The sequence below is a fragment of the Penicillium subrubescens genome, assembly GCF_028828155.1.
Source record: "Penicillium subrubescens strain IBT 31985 chromosome Unknown utg000002l_segment0_segment0, whole genome shotgun sequence".
NCBI lineage: Eukaryota > Fungi > Ascomycota > Eurotiomycetes > Eurotiales > Aspergillaceae > Penicillium > Penicillium subrubescens.
Window position 1 is genome coordinate 7,009,949 of NW_026643152.1, and position 21,606 is coordinate 7,031,554.

At 50.8% G+C, this 21,606-nt stretch overlaps 10 protein-coding genes across 10 annotated transcripts; 2 read left to right on the forward strand and 8 right to left on the reverse strand.

Moving 5' to 3' along the window:
• Positions 1 to 1,813: 1,813 nt before the first annotated feature.
• Positions 1,814 to 2,812, reverse strand: N7473_003857 (electron transfer flavoprotein subunit beta/FixA family protein; the record flags this gene model as incomplete). The annotated part of the gene is made up of 3 exons (XM_057149797.1): positions 1,814 to 1,896; positions 1,962 to 2,610; positions 2,759 to 2,812. The coding sequence occupies 3 exons, from the start codon at positions 2,810 to 2,812 to the stop codon at positions 1,814 to 1,816; spliced, it is 786 nt and encodes a 261-aa protein (XP_057013451.1).
• A 1,146-nt stretch (positions 2,813 to 3,958) lies between these two features.
• Positions 3,959 to 5,431, reverse strand: N7473_003858 (uncharacterized protein; the record flags this gene model as incomplete). Its single annotated transcript, XM_057149798.1, has 1 exon — positions 3,959 to 5,431. The coding sequence occupies one exon, from the start codon at positions 5,429 to 5,431 to the stop codon at positions 3,959 to 3,961; it is 1,473 nt and encodes a 490-aa protein (XP_057013452.1).
• Positions 5,432 to 5,561: 130 nt separating this feature from the next.
• N7473_003859 (NADPH-dependent diflavin oxidoreductase 1) lies at positions 5,562 to 6,112 on the reverse strand (the record flags this gene model as incomplete). Its single annotated transcript, XM_057149799.1, has 2 exons — positions 5,941 to 6,112; positions 5,562 to 5,855 (listed from the first exon to the last, which is right to left on the reverse strand). The coding sequence occupies exons 1-2, from the start codon at positions 6,097 to 6,099 to the stop codon at positions 5,562 to 5,564; spliced, it is 453 nt and encodes a 150-aa protein (XP_057013453.1). The 5' UTR covers positions 6,100 to 6,112.
• Positions 6,113 to 6,667: 555 nt separating this feature from the next.
• On the reverse strand, positions 6,668 to 7,594 carry N7473_003860 (DNA-directed RNA polymerase III subunit C31; the record flags this gene model as incomplete). Its single annotated transcript, XM_057149800.1, has 3 exons — positions 6,668 to 7,056; positions 7,126 to 7,390; positions 7,451 to 7,594. 3 exons carry the CDS (start codon positions 7,592 to 7,594, stop codon positions 6,668 to 6,670), a joined length of 798 nt encoding a protein of 265 aa, XP_057013454.1.
• A 401-nt stretch (positions 7,595 to 7,995) lies between these two features.
• N7473_003861 (uncharacterized protein) lies at positions 7,996 to 9,948 on the reverse strand (the record flags this gene model as incomplete). Its single annotated transcript, XM_057149801.1, has 1 exon — positions 7,996 to 9,948. The coding sequence occupies one exon, from the start codon at positions 9,946 to 9,948 to the stop codon at positions 7,996 to 7,998; it is 1,953 nt and encodes a 650-aa protein (XP_057013455.1).
• A 197-nt stretch (positions 9,949 to 10,145) lies between these two features.
• On the forward strand, positions 10,146 to 11,459 carry N7473_003862 (COP9 signalosome complex subunit 6; the record flags this gene model as incomplete). The annotated part of the gene is made up of 3 exons (XM_057149802.1): positions 10,146 to 10,413; positions 10,480 to 10,956; positions 11,008 to 11,459. The coding sequence occupies 3 exons, from the start codon at positions 10,146 to 10,148 to the stop codon at positions 11,457 to 11,459; spliced, it is 1,197 nt and encodes a 398-aa protein (XP_057013456.1).
• A 594-nt stretch (positions 11,460 to 12,053) lies between these two features.
• On the reverse strand, positions 12,054 to 13,931 carry N7473_003863 (OSTA/TMEM184 family protein; the record flags this gene model as incomplete). Its single annotated transcript, XM_057149803.1, has 5 exons — positions 12,054 to 12,992; positions 13,059 to 13,184; positions 13,254 to 13,557; positions 13,660 to 13,810; positions 13,889 to 13,931. 5 exons carry the CDS (start codon positions 13,929 to 13,931, stop codon positions 12,054 to 12,056), a joined length of 1,563 nt encoding a protein of 520 aa, XP_057013457.1.
• A 640-nt stretch (positions 13,932 to 14,571) lies between these two features.
• N7473_003864 (SAP domain protein) lies at positions 14,572 to 16,302 on the reverse strand (the record flags this gene model as incomplete). The annotated part of the gene is made up of 1 exon (XM_057149804.1): positions 14,572 to 16,302. The coding sequence occupies one exon, from the start codon at positions 16,300 to 16,302 to the stop codon at positions 14,572 to 14,574; it is 1,731 nt and encodes a 576-aa protein (XP_057013458.1).
• An 857-nt stretch (positions 16,303 to 17,159) lies between these two features.
• Positions 17,160 to 18,995, forward strand: N7473_003865 (uncharacterized protein; the record flags this gene model as incomplete). The annotated part of the gene is made up of 2 exons (XM_057149805.1): positions 17,160 to 18,218; positions 18,276 to 18,995. The coding sequence occupies 2 exons, from the start codon at positions 17,160 to 17,162 to the stop codon at positions 18,993 to 18,995; spliced, it is 1,779 nt and encodes a 592-aa protein (XP_057013459.1).
• Positions 18,996 to 19,064: 69 nt separating this feature from the next.
• aguA (alpha-glucuronidase) lies at positions 19,065 to 21,575 on the reverse strand (the record flags this gene model as incomplete). Its single annotated transcript, XM_057149806.1, has 1 exon — positions 19,065 to 21,575. One exon carries the CDS (start codon positions 21,573 to 21,575, stop codon positions 19,065 to 19,067), a length of 2,511 nt encoding a protein of 836 aa, XP_057013460.1.
• Positions 21,576 to 21,606: the final 31 nt, after the last annotated feature.

Consider the following 21,606-nt stretch of genomic DNA (forward strand, 5'->3'; position numbering starts at 1 on the left):
ATAAGCGAGACGCTATCTTGATTGCGCTGCGAACAGCACTCAAGCAACTGGAGAATGCTTCTCAAAACGATTCGGAATGTCCACCCAGCGATTGGATAGGGATGTTTTTGGGATTAAGAAGAATCCGGCGGGATCGGCGGGATTGCCACTAGAGAATGTGTGCGGGGAGGAATGCGACAGATCAACTTTGACGTCGTCCCAACAGGTATGAAGCGGGAAGAGGAAAAAACTAAATATCCATAGTCAATACCCTTCATGAGAGACCATAACTGTTGATGCCCAAACTCCCCCTGGGTAGCAAGCTCTTTTTTGTCACTACTGAATAAGTAGTGGATGGTCCTTGGCGATCCAACGGCCGGAGGAGCTGGAATGTGACCAAAACACCGGAAAAAGAAAGAGGCTTACCACAGATAGTGGATGACGGGCGCAGATCTGGGGATCAGAGAAACTACTCTTGATCGCAGATTATGTACAGCCCAGGATATGTTGAGATTTGAACAGCCTGTAATACTGCAGTAGAAAGAGTAAAGAGGAAAAGAATAGAAAAGAAGAAAAAATGGTCAAGCCGGAGGGACCAGGCACCAGGGCCCAACTTAAGAAGTTCCAGTTTCGCCAGCAGAACTGATGAGCCACGATGGATGACCTATGACACAAGTAGCAGATCGGGTCAGACGGAAAGGCGGGAGCTCTGCCAATTATTTCGACTGGCATAGAAGGCCGAGTGGCGCCGTGGCTAACAAAAAGAAAGACCAGCGCAGACCAGAACCCTGGAGCGTCCATGGAACCGCGCGGAGGGACGTCATCATCGACTCGTCGGTTGATCGGCACTTTGTGCAACTGAAATTGTGGGATCTAACGATTATATTTCCGACGATTTCAAATCAAAAGGATCATTGGACTATTGACTATTAACTATGCATTCACTTGTTGGGATATCCATGCGGAACCACTTCTACCTTCAATAGTCCCAGTCCGAATGGCTCATGGCTCAGCTGGCCTCAATAATGGTGTTGTTCTTGTCGGCGATGGATCACAATGCCCCACCATCCCCCATGGATTGTTCTTGCGAAGGTCCGATTGGTTTATACACCAGGCCTAGGCTCGAAAGTGCAGTACATACTGTACTAATGAGATCTAGATTGAGTGGGGATGATTATTAAGGGAAGAGAAATCGTTATTGATCTCGGTAGTTGTGTATAGGTTGGAAGGCTTACACTACTCGGTAATTCATGCAGAGCATCGCTGATCTTGTTCCGATCACCTGGATCCTGATCGAGCAGGGTTGCTTAGTTGTAGTATATTCAAATTTGAAGGTTCTCATGCATTTCAAGCCTATCCAGCCTACTTGAATAGATGGTGTCCGGCCAGCCCCCATCGAAGCCACAAGCCTCACTATGAACCCCGCACTGCGGCTGAAGGAGATTGAATACTCGCCACTGCCTCCGTCTTGCAGGTCCTGGCAAAGTTATAGCGAGCAAAGTGTACTTGTCTTTCTTAGAACCGATATGATCACCTGCGTGCCAATCAATCAAGCAAGTCTATCATAGCTTCCTTGTGTCCTTGAGTGTACAACCATCATCCGCACGACTAGAGAAAAAATGATTAATCTCTTCTAAAACTGATTGATAAAAGCTCTTTTAATTCATTTGATAAGACAGCACAAATGCAGAGATATGTCACGCCAGCCAATATGGTCATGAGAAGGCATCAGAGTGTTGAAATAAAACAGAATCCAAATCTACCTGGATCGTTCGTTGGTATAGAAACACATGGGGACAAAAATATAACAAGACAACCACAAAATCCATCACCTTTACAGCGCACCAAGCTCCTTCAGCTTGGAGACAAGGCCATCAACGTCCTCAACCTTGCCGCCACCAGTGCGAGCTGGGGGCTCTGTGAAGGAAGAGAAATGTTAGCAATGACAACCATCAAAGGGAATTTCCATAGATTCAACGTACCAGTGACCTTGAGAGTCTTCAACCGCCGGGTGTCCTCAACACCAAAGTCGGCCAGGGTCTTCTTCTCCAGAGGCTTCTTCTTCGCCTTCATGATGTTAGGCAAGCTAGCATAGCGAGGCTCGTTCAACCGCAAATCGGTGGTAATAACCAAGGGGAGCTTGGCGCGGAGAGTCTCAACACCACCGTCCACCTCGTGGGTAATCTCGACAGTACCAGCCTCGTCCTTCACCTCAACCTTGCTGGCCTGGGTAGCCTGCGGCCAGCCCAGCAGACCAGCCAGCATCTGACCAGTCTGGCCCTGGTCACCATCAATAGCCTGCTTACCCAGCAGCACAAGGTTGATGTTCTCCTTCTCAACGACTCCCTTCAGCAACTTGGCGATGGTCAGAGGCTCGGGGCCACCGTCTGCTGAGTCGGGGATATCGATGTGGAAAGCACGGTCGGCGCCCATGGCCATGGCGGTGCGGAGGACATCGGGGGTCTTGGAGCCACCGGCGGACAGGGCTAGGATGTTCTCAACCTTGAGAGGACCCTTGCGCTCGCGCAGCCGGACGGCTTCCTCGATCGAGAGTTCGTCGAATGGGTTCAGGGAATGCTTGACTCCGGCGGTCTCGACGCCGGTTTGCGCCTTGTTGATGCGGGGCTTGATCTGTGGTGATCAAATAGATTTCATGTCAGTTTTTTACGCTGAAAATTGTTGCAACATTGAATGCCCCAATGTCCATCTAAAACAATCTCGTGCAGAACTCCGATCCCCGGTCGCCCGCACACAATACAGAGGGGGAGACACTACTAACCGCATAGTCGATCACCCGCTTGATGGGGACCAAAATTCGCAAGCCACTAGCCATGATGAACTTCCTCGGGGATATAGAACAGAACAAGAGAGTTCAATTCCGGGGTATGGTGGAAGGAGGAGCCCAGGATTGAAGTTGGAGAAGTTCGGAGGAGGAAAGAGTTGACTGCGGTGACGGAGTGCCAAGACCTTGAAAACGCCGACGCGGCCCGAGTATAGCCCTTCTACCACCACCGCCCCTGCCGAGGTTAAGCACATACAGTTTCTTGGAGTGGTGGGGGGTTTAGAAAAGGGTTGAGCGGATGTTTGGTGGTAGTAGTTAGGGTATCGTTGAATTTGAACTGATTGATGTTGCAAGTATTCAAGAAGTATTGCTTATGATTTGGTCCTTCATAAGTCATGTACATAGATCACCGAGAGCACGAGAGCACATGCAAAACTACCTCCCATGTGCCAACCCACCAGGAAACTTATTATTGGGATCATTCTGAATCCCTTCTGTAATGATCCAATGTCTATCATCTTGTGTCAAGGTATCAAACATGAGATTGTTTGCCATTAGAACTGCTATCCGATAGGACTGATGATCGAGTCATATCCACTAGCCATGGCCAGAGATCAAACTCTAAGATAAATCAAATTGCATCTCTCATGGATCGATCGATCCCTTAACCTTCTCCTCTATATAGTTCGCCTTGTTACTGCATCGCAATCCACGGACACCGAAGAACATCGCCATCCCACTCCAGTACCGCAGTACACCCCATTTTCACCCTCTCACACCGTCAAAAAGGGTATAAAAGACTTAGAAACAATCAGATATAAAGCTTCGGAATAAATCTCTGTTAGAAAAAAAAATCACAAAAGAGGTGAGATCCCCCCGCCTAGCGGTGTGCCCGGCCGTCCGTGGAGCTCGAAGCGTCAACACTGGCCCAGTACTTCTTCTTTTGTTTGCCCATTCCTCCAGGGCACGGGGGAGTGATTGTTTGACCTGGAAATCGGTGATAACCCCTGTTTGATGTTTGCACTTGCCTTTTTGGATCCCGGCTCTTTTTTATGTTTTACATGCTCGATTTGAGCATTAACACTGAAAAATATCGATGTTGATTTTCAGTATCGCTCTACTATGGATCTGGCACTCGTCTAGTGAGCTTCCACAGAGAGCAGCACAATCTAAATTGAAAAAGTATGTATTTTGTATCTACCATGTCTCTTGCTTATATCGCCCACTCTTCTCCATACCAATCAAGAACTCCTCTGCCTGTGCTCGGGTATATGGCTGGCCAGTCAGCGGCGCTCCTCCCTCTGCAAATGCCTCAATAAGCGCCTCCCGCACCGCTTGTGGCATACGCCCAGATGAACCACAGATATACACAGAGCCTCGCATGTCATGTAGAAGACGGAAAAACAATGTCAAGTTCTGCCGAATCGTATCCTGCACATAGATCTTTTGTTGCTGGTCGCGTGAGAATGCAGTGAGTACCTGCAAAGGTATGAGTTTACTGAGATGCTCCCACTCTTCTTCGAAGAAGAAATCCGCGGTGCGGTTGCGACCTCCATAAAGTAGGACGGTGGGCCCGATTGGAGGTTCGACTCCTGGGTTTTCTTCGCGGAATGCTTGGACCAGTGCTGCCTTTTCCCATAGCATAGAGCGGAGAGGTGCGATTCCAGTACCTGGTCCGATGAGAACCGTCGATGCAGTCAGTTGCCGAACGGATGAGTTGAGACCACCTGGCTGAAGTTGCACTCGAAGTGTACTTCCTGGCCGAAGTGTCGAGAGGTATTTGGTGCAGACGCCCTCGCGGATTCTTTTAATAACGGTTTGGTACTTGACGATGGCGATGAGAAGCTCGAATTGAGTCTTTCCATCCGCGGTCTGCTTGCGCTGTCCACCACTGGCGATGCTGAATTGTCGTGCGCGAATAACAGGAAGGACAGAAGCCGCATGCTGCCAGGGAATCTTGACAGAGTCAAACTCGTGCAGTACCTCGAGAATACTACGTCGTGGCCGAGACGTGTAGTCCCACAATTCATCGAGGTATTCGGGATTTGTGAATTCCAATAGACGCTCTTTATGCATGATATCGTCTGTATAATGAGCGATATTAGAAAAGAAAGATCGACGAGGAATCGCCTTGATGTCGAGATAGTCAATGAGGAGAGAACGCAAGGTCAAGTTGGGATATGCCTCAAGTCCAAGGATTGGTGGCGGCGCACGGGTGTCTCCTGTTGGAACAAGCGCAATTGGTTTATCTGCTTGCTCATCCCATCCCATCAGGTCGATAAATATCTGAACGTCTGTCGGTGAGGTCTTGGGGGTAATGGCGATCATGTCACCAGGCACGTACGGGACGGATTCCGGCACGGTGATGGATATCCGGCGGACATCCTGCCAATGCTTCTGTGGAGTAAAACGTCTATTCTCGGTCAGAGTCGCAGTTAAGGTGTCGGGTAGGGGACGAAGATCATAATCCAAATGCGTCAAGCCAGGATATTCGTCCACTTGAGCTGCATCGCTTTCTGGGGCTTGTGGCTCGGGCGTTGCGACAAGCTCGGTATCGTTCTTCGATTGTAAGATCCATTTCGGGGGTAGTTGGACATCGTCGGGAATAGGATGTTGACCGGGGGAAGGGGATGCCTGTCCATCAGGTGCTTTCGGAAGTCTGTCATCCATGGTATAAAGGTACCTTCAAGCCTGGAATGCCACATCAGTGAGACAGGGCCTTAGAGGAAAACGGGAGTATATAGGCGCGTGTGCTCACCCTTCTGGATGTTGCTGGTCTGCTTCCCCGGTTGGGTATATGTCATTGGCTCCTAGTTGTAGCAATCGCTTGTAGAGCTTCCGAGCTGCCCAATTGAACCTGATTGTTATCAGCATCTCCTTCCGCTGAAACCGGGGCATTCATTCTGACTGAAACATACTTTGGATATGAACTATCCCCCAAGCCAAATGTCGCAAAATTGACCCCATTCAGGTATGTCGGCGGGAGTTTTTTGAGTAGAAGCGATTTCCAGAATGTCCGTGCATTAGCTGGCAGGTCACCTTGTCCGGTTGTCGACACCACGAAGATGATCAGCGTGTACGAGAGAAGTGCCTCCTAGAGATCCATAAAGATTAGATATTAACCATAGACCTTGTAGAGGGGATAAGAAAGAGCAAAGGGTGCGACTCGTTATACTCACGGGCTTTGACTGATTCAACTCGGAAACATGCGTCGCGAAACGAAGCCGTTCTGTCAAGGCGCCCAATTCTTCAGCCACCTCCTGCGCATTACCAGTCTCTGTGCCATAGAGGATGAGTGCCGACCGTTCGTGGCCGGGACCCTGCGTACTCATGCTCATCTCAGGTGATGATGGTCACGCTGTTTGGCATCTCAAAAATCACCGAATCTGGCCGCGGGGTCCAGGCCGATCTCGCTGGCTGACGTCATCAGCCTATTTGTCCCACTTAGAGTAGGGGAATTGTATACTTCCATTAGACTGCAACTATACCCAGTAGAGACATAGAGATACGATAAGAGGCTAGCAGATGATATGCCTATCATTTCAATTTCTAGATGTCCTTTTTGACACAAGTAGCCCCTCATCATTCACGATATCTTCTAAATAGCCTTGAAAGTAATGGCATCCTAAACGAACCGATGTGCTAGATTGCTTTGATTGATTAGAAGACTTGAAGTGGTGGAAGAAAATTAATATGGGAGCTCTTGAGCATTTAGATTGAACCTCGAAACCATATTAAACAAGCAGAAAACGCCCAAACAGCCGTAATGGCTGCATAATGCAGATCAAATTAGATTGATATCTCGACCCACGAGACCATAACGCTCAATTTTAGCATCAAGAAGAAAGAGGCGCGAGAAAATATGAAACAAAGAAGGTTAGGGAAAGGGTATCTCGAGTTCGCGCCTCAGTAGGTATCCTCATCACCGCCGCCTCCACCATCACCGAACCCGTCGTCGCCGAATTCGTCGTCACCACCGTCAAAGTACTGTTCTGCATTGTAATCACCACCCATATCGTCTTCGTCATCTTCGAAATCGTCATCGACAATTTCTTCCTCGGCCTCTTCATCGCCTTCGAGCAATTCGCCTTCATCGGCGTCTCCTTCTCCTTCATCTTCGTCGGCACCGGTGGCGCGTCGCTTTGCAGCGTCGTCGTCTTCTTCATCCTCGTCATCCTCAAACCCACGTTTCATCCCTGACAAGGCAGTCTGGGCGTGGAAGCCATCGATGGAAGCGTTAGGGCGGAAGTTGGGCATAATGGTCGGCCAGAGCTCTCGGGGGAAGTATCGTGTTTCTATAGGAGAAAGCAATCAGATATTAGACTTGTGTAGAGACACCAGGGTGAAATTTTCCAAGCACTTACCATACTCGCGACCAATATTTGCGATCTTAGGAAGCGTTCTTCTCTTCTTCTGGTATCGTCCGGAATATGAGGGCATACCGTGGAATGGATCAAAGTTGGTGCGGGCCGCGCTGCCCTTCTTGGCCGACGAGGAGGAGGTATCGAGGACAGAGTAGTAAGGTCCCTCGTGAAACCGTTCGCGAAGGTGTCGGTAGTGATTCACTTCACTTCGCTCTTTCTCGGAGAGCTTGCGCGCATTCGGGACAACAAATGCCTGGGGAATGAACTTGCTGTTAAAAGCCATGACAAAAGACAAAGTCACGGAGGTTCAAAAGAGCAGTCGTACGACGAGAGAAAGCTCAAGGGGGAAGGTGTGAATGTACTGGATATAAGGGAGTAGGAGCGGTGTCCGGCACGCCCCCGGGTCAGTATCCCAAGTGAATTCGGCGCCAGGCGCGCGATTGCCCTTTTTCGCTCCGAAGCGCGACATGGCCGGTAATAGAATGCGCCCGTAAGTATGAAATTGTCGTTATTGAATATGAAGGGGCGTCACAGCGCCATGATAAGTTGGATGCTGCAAAAGGCAAGCTATGAGTCGGGGACCAGAAAAATACCGTTCTTGGGCTCACCGCCTGCCCGCCCGATCGGGGAATTAGGGCATTATCCAGCCCTACTATTGATGGCTTTCCCCGCGCTAAGATAAGATGTGCAGATCAACGGCTTCTCGCAGTAAACTATCATGCTTGGAGTTTTATAGCTGCAATTAATGTTTACATGGTTGATCAATCTAACCTTGTAGGCATACAAGAGCAAGTGGACGATATAATAATGATGACGTAATAATGTATAAATGATGCGCCTCATGTTGCTAGTTCAATTTCATAATATTCATTACAGGCCAGCAGCCTCGACCTGGGGAGTAGCACTTTGAATGGGACCCACGGGGCCCTCACTGACACGCTGGCGTAGTGTTCTCAAAATATCCTCGAAGCCATCCATTTGCCCCCCGCTTTCTCGAAGGCGGTTGTACATTGCAACGAGAACCTCATGTTTCGCTGTAGCTACCTTCCAAACAGCATGTTGAGAATCACCAGCGCCACCTCCGACAAATTCAGCGTATGATCGAGGGGGCTTGAAAAGATATGGTAGCAATGTTGTCAGAGCAGGAGGAGTAAGGACAGCCCATGGCCCGGACAATGGGAGTAGACCGCTCGAGGCAGGGGAGAGCTGTCCCAGGCCTTCTTCGGACGGTAGTTGATATCGAGACGATACACTGGCCACGTGAGACGCTGGAGGTAGCGGTTGCCAGTTGTCAAGAACGATTGCTTTCATAAAAGCAATCGCAGACAAAGCAACATCCTTCATGACCAGAATATCGGCTGCGGCAACAATGTCCGTCCAGAATCCAGGGTTATGGTTTAGGTACACGAAGTACAGCATACGGGCAGCGGCGGCTTCATGGTGCCAGTCAGTCGGGGTCTGGCCTGATGTGTTGAGATCCATTGCATCAGGCATCTCGGTCCGCGCTGGTCCTTGGAAGATCCTCCCTAGGACATCCAATGCCTCGCCGTTCGGAGGGCTGGTGGGAATGTTCAACATGGGGTTTGAACCATATTTTCCAGCCTCGATAAGGAGGACCCGAGGTAATGATGCCAGAACAGCGAGGTGGCCGGTGGGGACTTCCCCGTGCGCCCATTGCGTGGATGGAATCGCAAGAGCTCGATTTATACGCGCAATGATCCCGTCGAGAAGGGTTGATGGGTTTGTAAGAAGATGGTTGGGGTATAACTCGGCATACTTTGATAGATAGGCCATGACTGGACCACCGAGATATAGTAGATCCACCGGGTCAAGTCTTGACTCGTCGAGGTAGTACTCCAACACCTTGGAGTGTAGGTTCAGTTTGATGAGGAAATCCAGTGCAGGGGACGAGAAGGTTGACACGGACTGTACAGATGCACGAGCCACTAGACCTGGGGCGTCGATATCAAGCAAGTCCCTGTAGAAGCCCAAGAGGGTCATGTGCATCAACACGTCGCCCAAGTCAACCATCTGACTAGCCGCAAAGTGAAGAATGCTAGAGCTTTCATATTTTGACTCCACGTCTGCGAGCTGGGATTTCGATATAGCATCCCAGTGTAAACGACCAGCCTTCACCAGGAGCCCCATTAGCCTTCCTTGTGCGACGGTCCGCTCACGCTTGGATAGATCTCCCGGCGCATCATTTCTCAGACTGCATAGTCCAAACAACAACCCATAAACCTCCTTATCTGTGAACACCCTCCTCCACATGAGGCCTTGGCCAACCCGCCCATCATCGCTGGTATGGTCATATTCTCCTTGTTCAAGAGGACTTGCCGAGTCCACCTCCAACAGAGCCCACAGCACATCAAGCGCAGCCTGCGCAACTGCAGTAGATGAAGTCGAAAGCCACAGCTCCACCAAGGCGGCGACAAGTTCCGAGTCTCCGGCGACTATCGCGGCATCACTAGAGCTCTGTCCAGCTTTGGCCAGTAGCGAAAGCGCAAGAAGGTTGATGGGTTCTGATGGAGCCTTGAAGCCAGCGATGAGATTGATTGTTGGTTCGACAGAGCGGATTTCCGTGAAACTGAATGATGCACAAGCGGCGGTTGTCAGTGTAGTGAGAGGCGTAGGGTCCTCTCGGAGGATAGGTAGAAGAACTGAGATCTGTGATAAGAGCGTGGCGGAGACATCGGGATCGGTGCTATCGATGAGCTGCAGCTTCAGCCGGGCGATAAGAGAGGTGTCCAGGGGTGTAGAGGGATCTTCCTGGACCTGGGCAAGATGCACTTTTACTGCCTCGAAGGTAGAAGGAATAGCCATTGCGGCGGGTGGTGAGATTAGTACTTCGACTAGATTAACGCCGGAAGAAAGTCAACAGGCGGGGAGAAAGCACGGGCGAAGCTGAAGCTATCGGCGCCGCCTCAGGCAGCCCCCCGCCCAAACAATCCAAACATGACCGCATCACCTCCCCAACTTCAACTCCGCACACCTTCAACACCACAAGAGAGTCTGCAATAATGGAGCCTGTACAGTCTCTCATCTCCTCAAAGTCTTCGGACTCGGGTCTCCACATCCAGCTTCACCCACTGGTGCTTCTCACAATCTCCGACCACATCACCCGCCATGCCGCACGACAACAGCAGGGTCCGATCCTTGGGGCTCTGTTAGGCCAACAGAATGGGCGAGAGATAACCCTGGAGCATGTATTCGAATGTCCAGTTACAACGGGGGAGAATGGAGAAGCGCTCTTGCCTTCAACATGGTTTGAGGAGCGACTGAAGCAGTGTATGTACCTTCAACCTAGCTAACGACCACAGTCAAAGAATCGCAGTTTACTGATAGCATTCACAGTCAAAGATGTCCACAAAGATCCCGCTCTTGACCTTGTGGGATGGTGGTCAACTGCTCCCCCATCCGGACCCGATGCCTCACACATCCCTCTTCACAAACAGATCCTCCAAGATCACAACGAGTCGGCCGTCTTCCTAGCATTCCACCCATCAGAGGTCCAGTCGAGGGAACACGGTGCTAAGCTTCCATTAGCAATTTACGAGACTGTGCTTGAAGGGGAAAATGCCGCCGATGCGGGTAAGGATATGCAAATCGATGGCGAGGAGCCAACACTCAACATTCGGTTCCGCGAGCTACCATATTCTGTGGAGACGGAGGAGGCTGAAATGATCGGTGTTGATACTATCGCCCAAACTGCTGGAACAGCTTCCCGGACCGAGATTCCTAGTCAGGGCACCAGTGCTTCTGCGGGCCAGAAACTGGCGGACAAGGAACAAAAGAGCTCACAGGCCGAGCTAACACAAGAGGAAGAAGAGCGTATGTATCATCCTCCTCCCGATGATTCAAATATCTGACTCGAATTCCCAGTGATCGCAAACCTTAATACCCGCCTTAACGCCATCCGCACTCTTGAATCTCGAATCTCCCTCATCAAATCCTACGTCTCCAGCATCTCCGCCACAGACTCATCCGCAGCGGCACAAGACGACCCAAGCAGCCCAAAGCTGTCGCACCCCATCATCCGCAACATCAACTCCCTCATCTCACATCTCTCCATCCTCTCGCCCCACGAACAAAGCTCCTTTGCAACAGAAGTACTTTCCCAAAGCAACGATGTCACGCTAGTCTCTCTACTCGGCCAACTGGGTGAAAGCGTCAAGGCCATGCGCGAGCTGGGTCGAAAGTCAGCTGTTGTGCAGGCTGCGCGCCACAGCGCAAACTCGCGCAAGCAACCAAATCTAGCAGCAAGGGCCTTTGAGGATGAGCTTTTTGCTCATGGCATTCCTCCTAGTGGAGAGGCGGGGGGGATGTATTCGTGAAGCGGCAATTGATATCACATGGGGTTCTTCGCTATACAGCTCGTGAGATCATTGCATTGTTATTTCTCCCGGGGGCTGGGCCGTAGAATACCAACGGCTTGCTCTTACGACCTTTCTTTCAGCGACACTTTTAGACGAGATAATGAATCTACCAACTTTTCAACGTCCATTTTACGACTAGAGTAATCTTCATTATAGAAAGGCTGTTAGATTCATGAGAAAAGGAAATAGTATACAATAAGCATCGCTTGGATGCCTCAAATAGATGCAAAGCATCAGAAAGGAAACATGACATGATATCAGAAAGAAAAAAAAAATACATGCCAACAAGAAAGAAATGGGTATTCACATCCGTAATGCAGGACTGAAAAGAAGAACAGAAAAAGAAGTGCAATAAATGAAGAGAGGAAAAAGAAATAGAAGATAATGAAATAAACAATCAAGGCCAGAATACCCGACCTGCTGCTGCTCATGGGTACCATCAATAGGGAAGAGGAGAGACCAGCCATCCCGATCATAACACGCTGCTGCGGACTCAGAAAGAAAACGACCCAACCATCATGCAAAATAACATCATAAGTGAGCCATCAACGATCATGGATGGTGATAACTCTCTGGATAAGGCGGTGGGGGTTGATATGGGTCAGGCATAGGCATGGGGACCTGTTCCCTTAGCGGGCCATTGGCCGGGTATGGCTGGGCGGCAGCCCCTTGGCCTTGGCCTTGGTCATGAGGGTGATAGGCGGTATTTCGGTGCTCGATATCATCATACGGCGAAGGATTCTGATTTCCATAGAAGCGGCCAGATTGGTGGCCCTGCAGATAATCGTCGTTGTCATCTTCCCATGGTGAGGCATCGACATGCGAGGTTGACGGGTTGGACTGGGCGTGAGCGAGTAGGACCTCGCCTTCTTCGTCTCCGGCATATCGGCCTGTCCGACCTCCAGACAGGGCGGTGCCTGCACCCCCGTAAGCTGTGTTAGTGTCGGTGACTCCAGACTCGGAGGGCTGTAAGCCAATAGTCTCTGTGTGAGCCTGGTAGCTGGGATCCTCCATCCGGGTTTTGCGGCCGACGGCCAGCCATCGGAAGCTGCGACCAATAGCCTTGAGGAGATCCAGGGGGTTCATGGCATCACCCAGGGCACCGAAACCCAACCGTCCACCTTCGTAGGAGGCCTTGCCGTTCCCGTAGAAGTCCGTCACTTCGGCACCCTCGTTGTTGAGGGTGTAGTGTTTCCAGGAGAAGGCCCATAGATGAAGGACGGAGAAAATGAACATTTCGATGTTGATCAGCATCTCCGGCAGGCCGTACTTTAGGTCCGCCATAGCCATCTTCTTTGTCTCACCGACAGCGCCCAAAGAAACCAGTAGACTGATAAAGATTGATTGCCAGAAAGAAAGGAAAATGACCAATTTGATAGACAGGATCTTCAAGAAAGGTTGGTGCTCTTCGATGTCCTTGCGGATTTGGTAGTAGAACTGGATCAAGCAGTACATAGCTATTGAAACGCTGATTGACTCAATGATGATCGTCTAAACCCTCGGAAAAAGCGATTAGCAACAAACCCTGTCCGTCAGGAGATTCCGAACTGGACGTACCCAAACGTGCGCAAAAGCCGGGCTCAGCGATTCTTCGCAATATCTACCAGTCGCTTGCGTGGCAACTGCGACAATGGTCATCAACACTCGAATCACGCAGTATTGGAAGACACCCGCCCAGACCACCTAGATCGAATATCGCAATAAGCTTCCGGTCCATGAAAATCAAGACGCGATTTCAATGAATTCACTCACATTGAACCAAGTCAGACCGCTGCGCGGATTGCGCCACGCCCCGCGATGTCCAAAACAGCACTTCCACTTCTGAAACCAGCTCAGCGGCCAAAGCCAGCCCTTGGGTTGAATTCCACGGAAGTAATCCTTCTGGCTGTGTAGGTCGGGCGCAATGTAGTGGCACATGAGGGAGAAGAAAGCCGCGATACAGAAGGCTTCGTAGCAGTTGCCAATGACCTCGAAGTATACGGAATCATTGTAGAAAAGAATGCTGAGCCAGGCGACGATGGAATATACGGGGACCATGAATAGAATTCGAATAATACTGTTGCGAAGAAGAAAAAAAGGGAGAGCTGTCAGTCCATGTCTGTCTCAAATGTCCGCGGCTTACAGCCGGGGGAACCGTCCATGGGGAAGCTCAACTCACTGTCGCTGCTCGATCGGTTTGCTGTAATGTGTGGCATGGGCCATAATCAAGAAAATCGACACGGCGCAAGCTAGTAAGGCGCAAACACCGGCCACAATCAAGCTGAGTTGGTGAAATGTAATACCGCCATGCCAAAGATCTTCCTCCTCGACTGTCCAACGCGCGCGAGTTAGTTTTCCACTTGTACAGGCGCGAGAAACACCAAATCAACGGGAGGGGAAATGCGCACTCTTCTGATGCTCCGAGGTGGTATTACACACAGTCCAACCCATTCTGGCTGGTGTGTGAAGGTATGTTGAACGCGGAGAGTTATTGACAGGGGAAGACGTGTGGAGCGCGGGTTACTTTTTGGCCCCGATTATCTTATCCGCTGATATCCTGGCGCAGCGTCAACAATGCGACCGGCGGGGGCGGAAGATATCAGGATAGCGATATGAAGAAGAACAAAAATACCCCGTGGCTGTGGTGGCTGCATAAGGCGACTGGAGTGCAACAATGTAAGCCACGGTTGTCGATCTCTCTTTTTTAGGGGAGAGGCCTGAAAAGGTGAGAAGAGTCCAAAAAAAAGATCGGCGAAGGCTTGAGGGTGGTCTTAGGGAGGCTTGGCTATTTTTGTCGTCTTGGCTCATTCGTCCCTTTGGTGGTTCCTGGCGGCTTTTCTGGTTCGATCCAAATTTTGAATTTGGGTGGTTGCCTTGATATTGAATTTAGTTCTAGTTGAGTATAGTTGACTCTAGTGGTCGATATCATGGTTATGAATGTGGTATTTTGTGTAGTTTCTAATTGTACATCATGGCTATGATACATACTCGACATCATCATTCGAGGTCATTTTGCTCTGGCTCCACAGAGACATCTCTGGACTCTCTTCATTCTTGATCCTTTGTTGGTCATAGAAGCATCATCCATCACTCACCACCGACGATCCCCGACGCCGCGACCACCACCTCGTCCCCCGCCTCGTCCCCGGCGATTCTGCCGAGCTCCTGGGCCATATTCGGGACCACCATCCACGAAACGGTCCTCGTCTTCAAAGCTGATTCGGCGCATTTCATCACCGCCACGGCGCGGGAATTGGCCTTTGCGGATCAACTCGTCGAATTGATCCAGGCGCTTGTCTGCCACCTCCCGAGGAACACGAAGGTAGTACAGCTTGGGCTTCGTGGTGGTGGATTCAAAAAGCTCATCAAGAGGCTTGAAGCCGTGTCCGAGTCGCTCCGGAGGTGCAGGTGGGGCATTAGAAGAACGGCGGTCAGGCTGAGCAATGCTGCCGCGTGGGCCTGATGGCGGAGTGCGATTGAAGCCAGCCTCGAGTGCTTTAGGCGGGCCGGGGCGAGATGTTGATCCAGCTTCCGCTAGGACAGCAGTAGCCCCATCCTCGTTCGATTTGTACTGGATTTCCCAGCGAGCGGCAGGTCCAGGTCGGTTCCGGGATGCCTCTTCGGTGCGGATCCATTCTTGGATCTTCTCGTCAGGGATGAAGTCTGCCCAAAGGCTCTTCCGGTTGCGCTCGTTGGGCCACACTGTTCCGTGGATTGAAGAGCGGACCCGCGAAGCAGCCGCAATGTCGCTAAATTGGACAAAGCAGTGCGTCTTGATGGGATCAAGCCAGAATTGCTTCACCAGGTCGGCAGCACTGGGTGTCTCGGGTGTGGACGCCAAACTGATCAGGTGGTTGCGAAGGCCATTGGGTTGTAGAGGACGCATGAGCCCGTCAATGTAGAGAGAACAGGTTGCAGGGTGGATGGCAGGTTCCACGGTCGCATCCACCATGGCAACATCCTGCACTGGAGATGGCGGGCGAGGAGGCGCGGGCTCTGCAGCAAACAAGCCTCGGAACCGTGCATCATGTTTGGCTGGTGCCGGAGCTTCTTCCTTTGGAGTCTCAGCGGGTCGTTGTTCCTGTCGCGCGAAGTCTTTGGGATCTGTTCCAGCAGGAACATCATCCTTCAATTTGACGCGGGGGCTTTCTTCCTGGGATCGAGCTTTCTTTGGTGCGATTGTTTCGGGGGTTGGGACAGGACTCTGGCTGCGGCGCTTCCGCTTTCGCTTATCCTCCAAGACCTCTTCGACAGGAAGAGGTGTTGACAGTCCTGTGTTCGCTCCGGATGTTTGAGTAACTGAAGGGGCAACCTCAGTGGTGATTGTCGGTTCTAATGGAAGAGGCTCGTCTGCAATTGCAGGAGCTTGCTCAGTGGGTTCTGGTACCTTTGCGGTCACTTCAGAAGGAGAGGTCTCTTGGGGGCCCTGCTCCTCAGCTGAGGCCTGTGCGGCAACTTCATGGCCATTTGGCGACACATTCTCTTTTGGTTTCTCCTCACCCTGCGTCGGGGCTGGGCCGGTTTCGGACTCGGTGGGATGTGGCTCTGCGGCTGGAGGCGCTTCGGGCTCTTCTGGCTGCTGCTCCTCGGGTTCTTGTGCTTCGGACTCGTTCGTGGCTTCAGGGGCGGTATCCTGCTGGGCGTCAGTCTCCGAGGCCTCCTCAGCCGGCGGCGCAGTTGCGTCCTCGGATTGCGCTTTGGCGTCTTCCTCGGCTAGCTTGTCGATAAACTGCTGCTTGAGACGAAGGCCAGTCTGGGGGATTCCCCGCTTCTTGAGCTCCGCCTTCAGGTCAGTGACCTTCCATGAGGAGTAATCAGCCATATTGCCGGGTCATTGGTTGCTGAAAGGGGAGTGAGTGCGAAGGTGAAGGATGGAAAATTGGTAGGGATTGAATCTGGGGACGCGATGGAATGCGCGCGCCGATGATGTAGGGCATTAGCCGGATTCGGTTTAGCGTGGCTTGCTTTATTTTAGCTGGCCAACTCTGACCTCGGACTATGATCTACATGAGCTGTGACTTGATTTCTGGATATGGAAGAGCAAAATGAAGTATCGGAAAGATAGACTTGCACACCGTAAATAATTGAGAAATCATATCATGGCGGAGCTTAGAAGGTGAGGCTATTGCACCTCTTTAACCTTCGAGATATATATTTCCATGATGTACTATGACCAGCCGCTGTTACAATCGTAATCAAGGGAATTGGATGAAGGTTGAGGCTGTCTTGCTCGAACATGATCTATCAAAATCACCTGAATTATGGCAATACCCCAGATTGTATGGAGTTATCTATGCGACTTAGATGCTAAGCCGCTTGACTCTCTCCAGGGCAGCTAATGTTTGCAAGTTGGATGGATTCAAGCTTTGAAACGGAGGCTGGATAGCAAAAAGGGTGGAAGGAATTACACTCTGACATCGATAGAATCCAATTCGAGGACCTTTGCTCGGCACAAAAGACCTCGATGAATTACAACATATGGCACATGTGCGAATGCAAAGATGATGCATATGGTGGCTGACATGACAACCAATCAACGAATGCAACATGTCAAGGCTCCTAGGTTGTCAAGCAACAACTAGATCCTTGTCTTCTTTCAGCGTGGTCTAATGGATGCATTTATAATTCTGTCACAACATCCCACAGTTCCTAGAATTCGTCGTTCCCATCATCACCAAAATGAGTCACCATGGGGATACTCCCGACAGCGACACAGAGGACTTGAACGAATCCTCCCCAGAGCGTCCAGGAAACGAGTCTCCACTATGGCCTGAACATCCTTTTGGCCTCAATGACATGGTCGAAGATAACGACGAATTCTCCTCGCAGCGTCCACCAGAGAATGAGCCCGAAGAAATGGCTGACTCCGACAGGGACGGAGATAACGACGAATCCTCTGAAAGGGCCGATGATATACCCCAGTCTCGATATCGTACTGCATATAGGCATCGGATACCAAGGCCGGCCCCAGCTCCAATTAGGATAGCTGCTCCCCCAACTCGTGCTCAACTTCACCAGGCGGACTACGAGCGAACAGCCCAGGCTCGACAATACGTCAGGACCTACAGCCCCATTCTTACACTCGAGGAGTATAGATTCTGGTTCAACCGAGCACATTCCGAGTTTTTGAGACGGTTGAGAACCCAAGACAGATTCTCAATTCGACGATCCATTTACCTAGCTGTCCTGGCAGCTTATGTTTCCTACGATGACTTTAGAGTCTGGAATCGCCTCTATGGTCCGGTGGGCGCAGTTTTTGTCTCTGTGCTTGCTAAGAAGTCCATATGGAAGCTGCAAGCAGAGGTTCTAGCCTCGGTTATTGATGAAATTCAATTTCAATGGAGATTCGAGCCAGAGTCTATCAAAGAAAAAGCTCCGATTGTTGATGGGATGAAGTTCCCGAGTCCTAATGAGCAAAAAGGAGTCCCTATCCCCGCGAACGAGCCACAGGATAAGGAAAACAACCCCACGCCCTCGGAAATCCCAAGACCGCAAGGCATTAATCGATCGCCTTATGCAGGCAGCCCATTACCAGGGAGTGCCGGTTCAGGGGGTCCCCAGCCAGATCAACAGAATATCCCTGAAGAACGACCGAGGAGTCCAATGAATCCCGGGAACAATTACATCCCGGGGCGAAACATTGGAAGAAATGTTCCAATACCTCCACCCGAGTTCAGTGGCCCGGGGTTGTCATTTAAAAAGGCTGTTGAAGATGAGAGTACCAGAATCGGCACATCGGTAAGATACTCCACCATCACAAGTTTCAGCGCAGCTTGGCTAAACAAGAGGTAATAGGGTGGCATAATCACGGCCGTGGCAATGGCAGCTCTAGCATTACCAAACGTATCCCAGACGCACTGGGTCGCTCGATCGTGCTGGACATCGAGTATGGTCACGGCACTTCTCGCGGTGTACTTCTCGAACGATCAAGCTTGGACTATCAGCCATCTATCCACAGAGAGAAAACTACGGGCTTGGATCATGGATGTGGATCCAGAGGATGACTACGAAGAAGCTCTTCGACAAAGACTCATGCATCCAAACGGGAAGCCGTCAACGGTTATCATGAATAGTATAGCGCCAGCTCCTTCATCCGCCATCACGATCTCGGCACCGTCATTACTACTGTCGTCTTCACTTCTCTTACTTCTCTCTGGAATGGGAGTTTACCTTGCGTTTATTTGGACGTGGGAAGTAGACAAGGACGCTGGTACCGCCAGCAGGAGGGACGTTTTTGTTGTTTACATAGTTACTTTGGGCGTCTCGTTGGCTACAGTTGGCTTCTTCTCGTTGGGCCGAGTCGCCGTTCCCATTCGACAGACAATCTTCAAAAGTATCATAGGTCTTCAAGTTGATGCACGGAAGGAGGGACTGACGAACAGAGTGGATAGAAAGGAGGTATTCTTATACCGGCAGCTACAGTCTGCGTACGATACGAGGCAGTTGATGGAACGCCAAGGAGCGAGATTGGAAGAGAGGATAGAGCAGCTGCAACAAGCGGTTTTAAGTAAATAGTTTGAGTTGGCAGGAACGAATTCAAGAATGGTTATTGAAATAGCTTTCGGATCATTCTATAGCAGGTCCTTAATCGACTACTCCATCGGGCAGAAAAGACACATAGTCCAGCGGAGCTGGCTCAACACCATCCGGCTTGCCGACAATCTTCAGCATATCACCCTTCTTGACCTTAACACCACGGAACGTGACGCGAATAGCAGAGTGGCCATCCAGATAGATAGAAGGGGTGTGACTGTAAACATCCTCACTATTGCCCACCCATTCACCAATTTTCTTGTCATTCAAGTAAACCTGCCATTGAGACTGCCCTCCGTAGAAGTCGTAGTAGTTTACTGCCAGATCGTATGTTCCGGAAGCAAAGTTGATTCTGGTGGTCGCAGAGCCCACAGTGCTATTTGAGGCAGTCACAATCGCCACAGAGCCAGAGGAAACCTCGAACGGGCTCACTGTGTAGGTCTTATATCCGTCCAACTTCATACTCTCTGCCTCGATGCGCCACGGGTGATGGTCCACACGCTTGGCCGTGTCGGGAATACCGGAGAGGTTGTAGTAGAAGGTGTTGATAGCGTCTCTCCAGATGATCGAATGCCCGGCTTGATAGTCAAGTCGACGAAGGACGTGATTGAATCGTTCATCATCGATCTTTCCTTTGAGTGATTGCCACTGCGTGGGGAATGTCTGCGCTGTCGCTGCGCCTGTGTAATGCGCATCGTAGAAGTGCTGGATGACTGTCTTGCCGGAGTGCAAGCGATGGGTGTAATCGACATGATGGAACCACAGTAGAAGATCTTCCGGTGTAGTGTCAATGTTTTCATATAAAGCGGCAACCTCGGCAGGATACTGCCCGGAGAAGCCCGTACCATTCTTCACAGTGCGATCCATTCCAATGCCAGTGTGGTCTGCGCGGGTCCACTGACCCCATCCATTGTTATCCTGGGAGGCTGGATTGGGTCCGTAATGAGTGTACAGGATATCGGTCAATGTTTGAATTCCCAGATTTCCACTGTACCCCTCGTAGGCGGGCCATGACTGCATCGACATTTTCGTGATCGTGTTGAGCACTTGGCGATCAAGACCGAATGTCAAACGAATCCAGTCTTGCAGCATATCCTGGGCATCATCTGCCGGGTTCCATGCAAGTCGACCGTATGCGTAGAGATTAGACATGGACAGATGACTTCCCAACCATGTCGTGTTGGTACCAACATTGACAACAGCGGCCGAACCACCCAACTTTCGCTTGAAGTGCTTGCCAGTATAGACATCCCGGACGAGAGAGTGCTTCCCATCTATCCGCAAATCAGAATCTAAGATAGTCTTCCACAGAGGAGGCAAATAGACGAGATGAGACTGCTGTCCAAGATACTCCTGGGTGACCTGAAGTTCAATGGCAGTGCTCGTGTTGAAGAGATTAGCGAACAAGGGCGATGCTGGCTCGCGAACCTGGAAGTCGATAGGTCCGTATTTGATTTGCACAACCACATTCTCATCGAATTCACCATCCAATTCTTTGAAAAAGTCCACGGCAGCGTTGGCGCGATCTTCCTTCCAGTTCGACTCATTGAGTTGGTTGTAGACAAAGGCGCGGAACATGACGATGCCTCCGTAGGGCTGCAGTGCCTTGGCAAAGAGGTTCGCGCCTTCGGCTAACGTGCGATTATATTCCTGAGGACCAGGCTGTCCTTCCGAATTTGCCTTGACCAAGTAGCCCGCCATGTCTGGGACATTCTGGTATAGCTGCTGTGTGATGTTGGACCACCAACTGACGACTGATGGGTCGAGCGGATCGAAAGTGTTGAGCCCACCAAGGTCTTTGGGCGATGCGAAATTGAGCGAGATACCAACCTTGATACCGTATGGTCTAAAGACATCCGCGATTCGGCCAAGACCCTTGAGATTCTCGGGTGTGAGCAAAGTAGCGTTAGCGTTTACGTTGTTGACAACCACGGCGTTGATTCGAATCGAGGCGAGCAAGCGGGCATATTGCTTGACTCGAGTCAGGTCGTCGACGATGGCACCATTCCTGAAGAAGATCGAAGGACCACCATAGCCACGCTCAATTCTGCCGTCCATATTATCCCACTGGTTTACCCAGCGAATTGGCGCAGATGGGTTGGTGGCATAAGAGACTGCAGAGAAGTTGCCTTGAGCCAGCATCGACAGATACTCAAAGGCACCGTAGAGTGCACCGCGCTCAGTTGATCCGAGAATACGAATCTTCTGGCCTTCGGTGTTGAGCCAGAAACCATCTTCTTCCAGTTCCGGGATATCATTCGATGATCCACAGGCCTTGCGATATTGTTCCACCGTGCCGACGACAACGGCAGAGGAAGATGTCTTGCACTGGTTCTGGCTGATTTTGGCATGAGATCCATAGATGCGATTCAATCCGTTCTGTATTTCTGCACCTGCAACATAAACGGGACTCGTCTCGGTCGCATTGAGCACCACGATGCTAGCAGGGAGCTTGGATTGGCATTGATGCGAACATGGCAGTGGAGCATAACGTAACCAGCCATCTAAGCCGTTCTCCGCGGCCACAAGGCCTAGAGATGCGAGGAAAAAGAGACTCCTCATAGTGACATCCAAGAAACAAACAAAAGCCCTT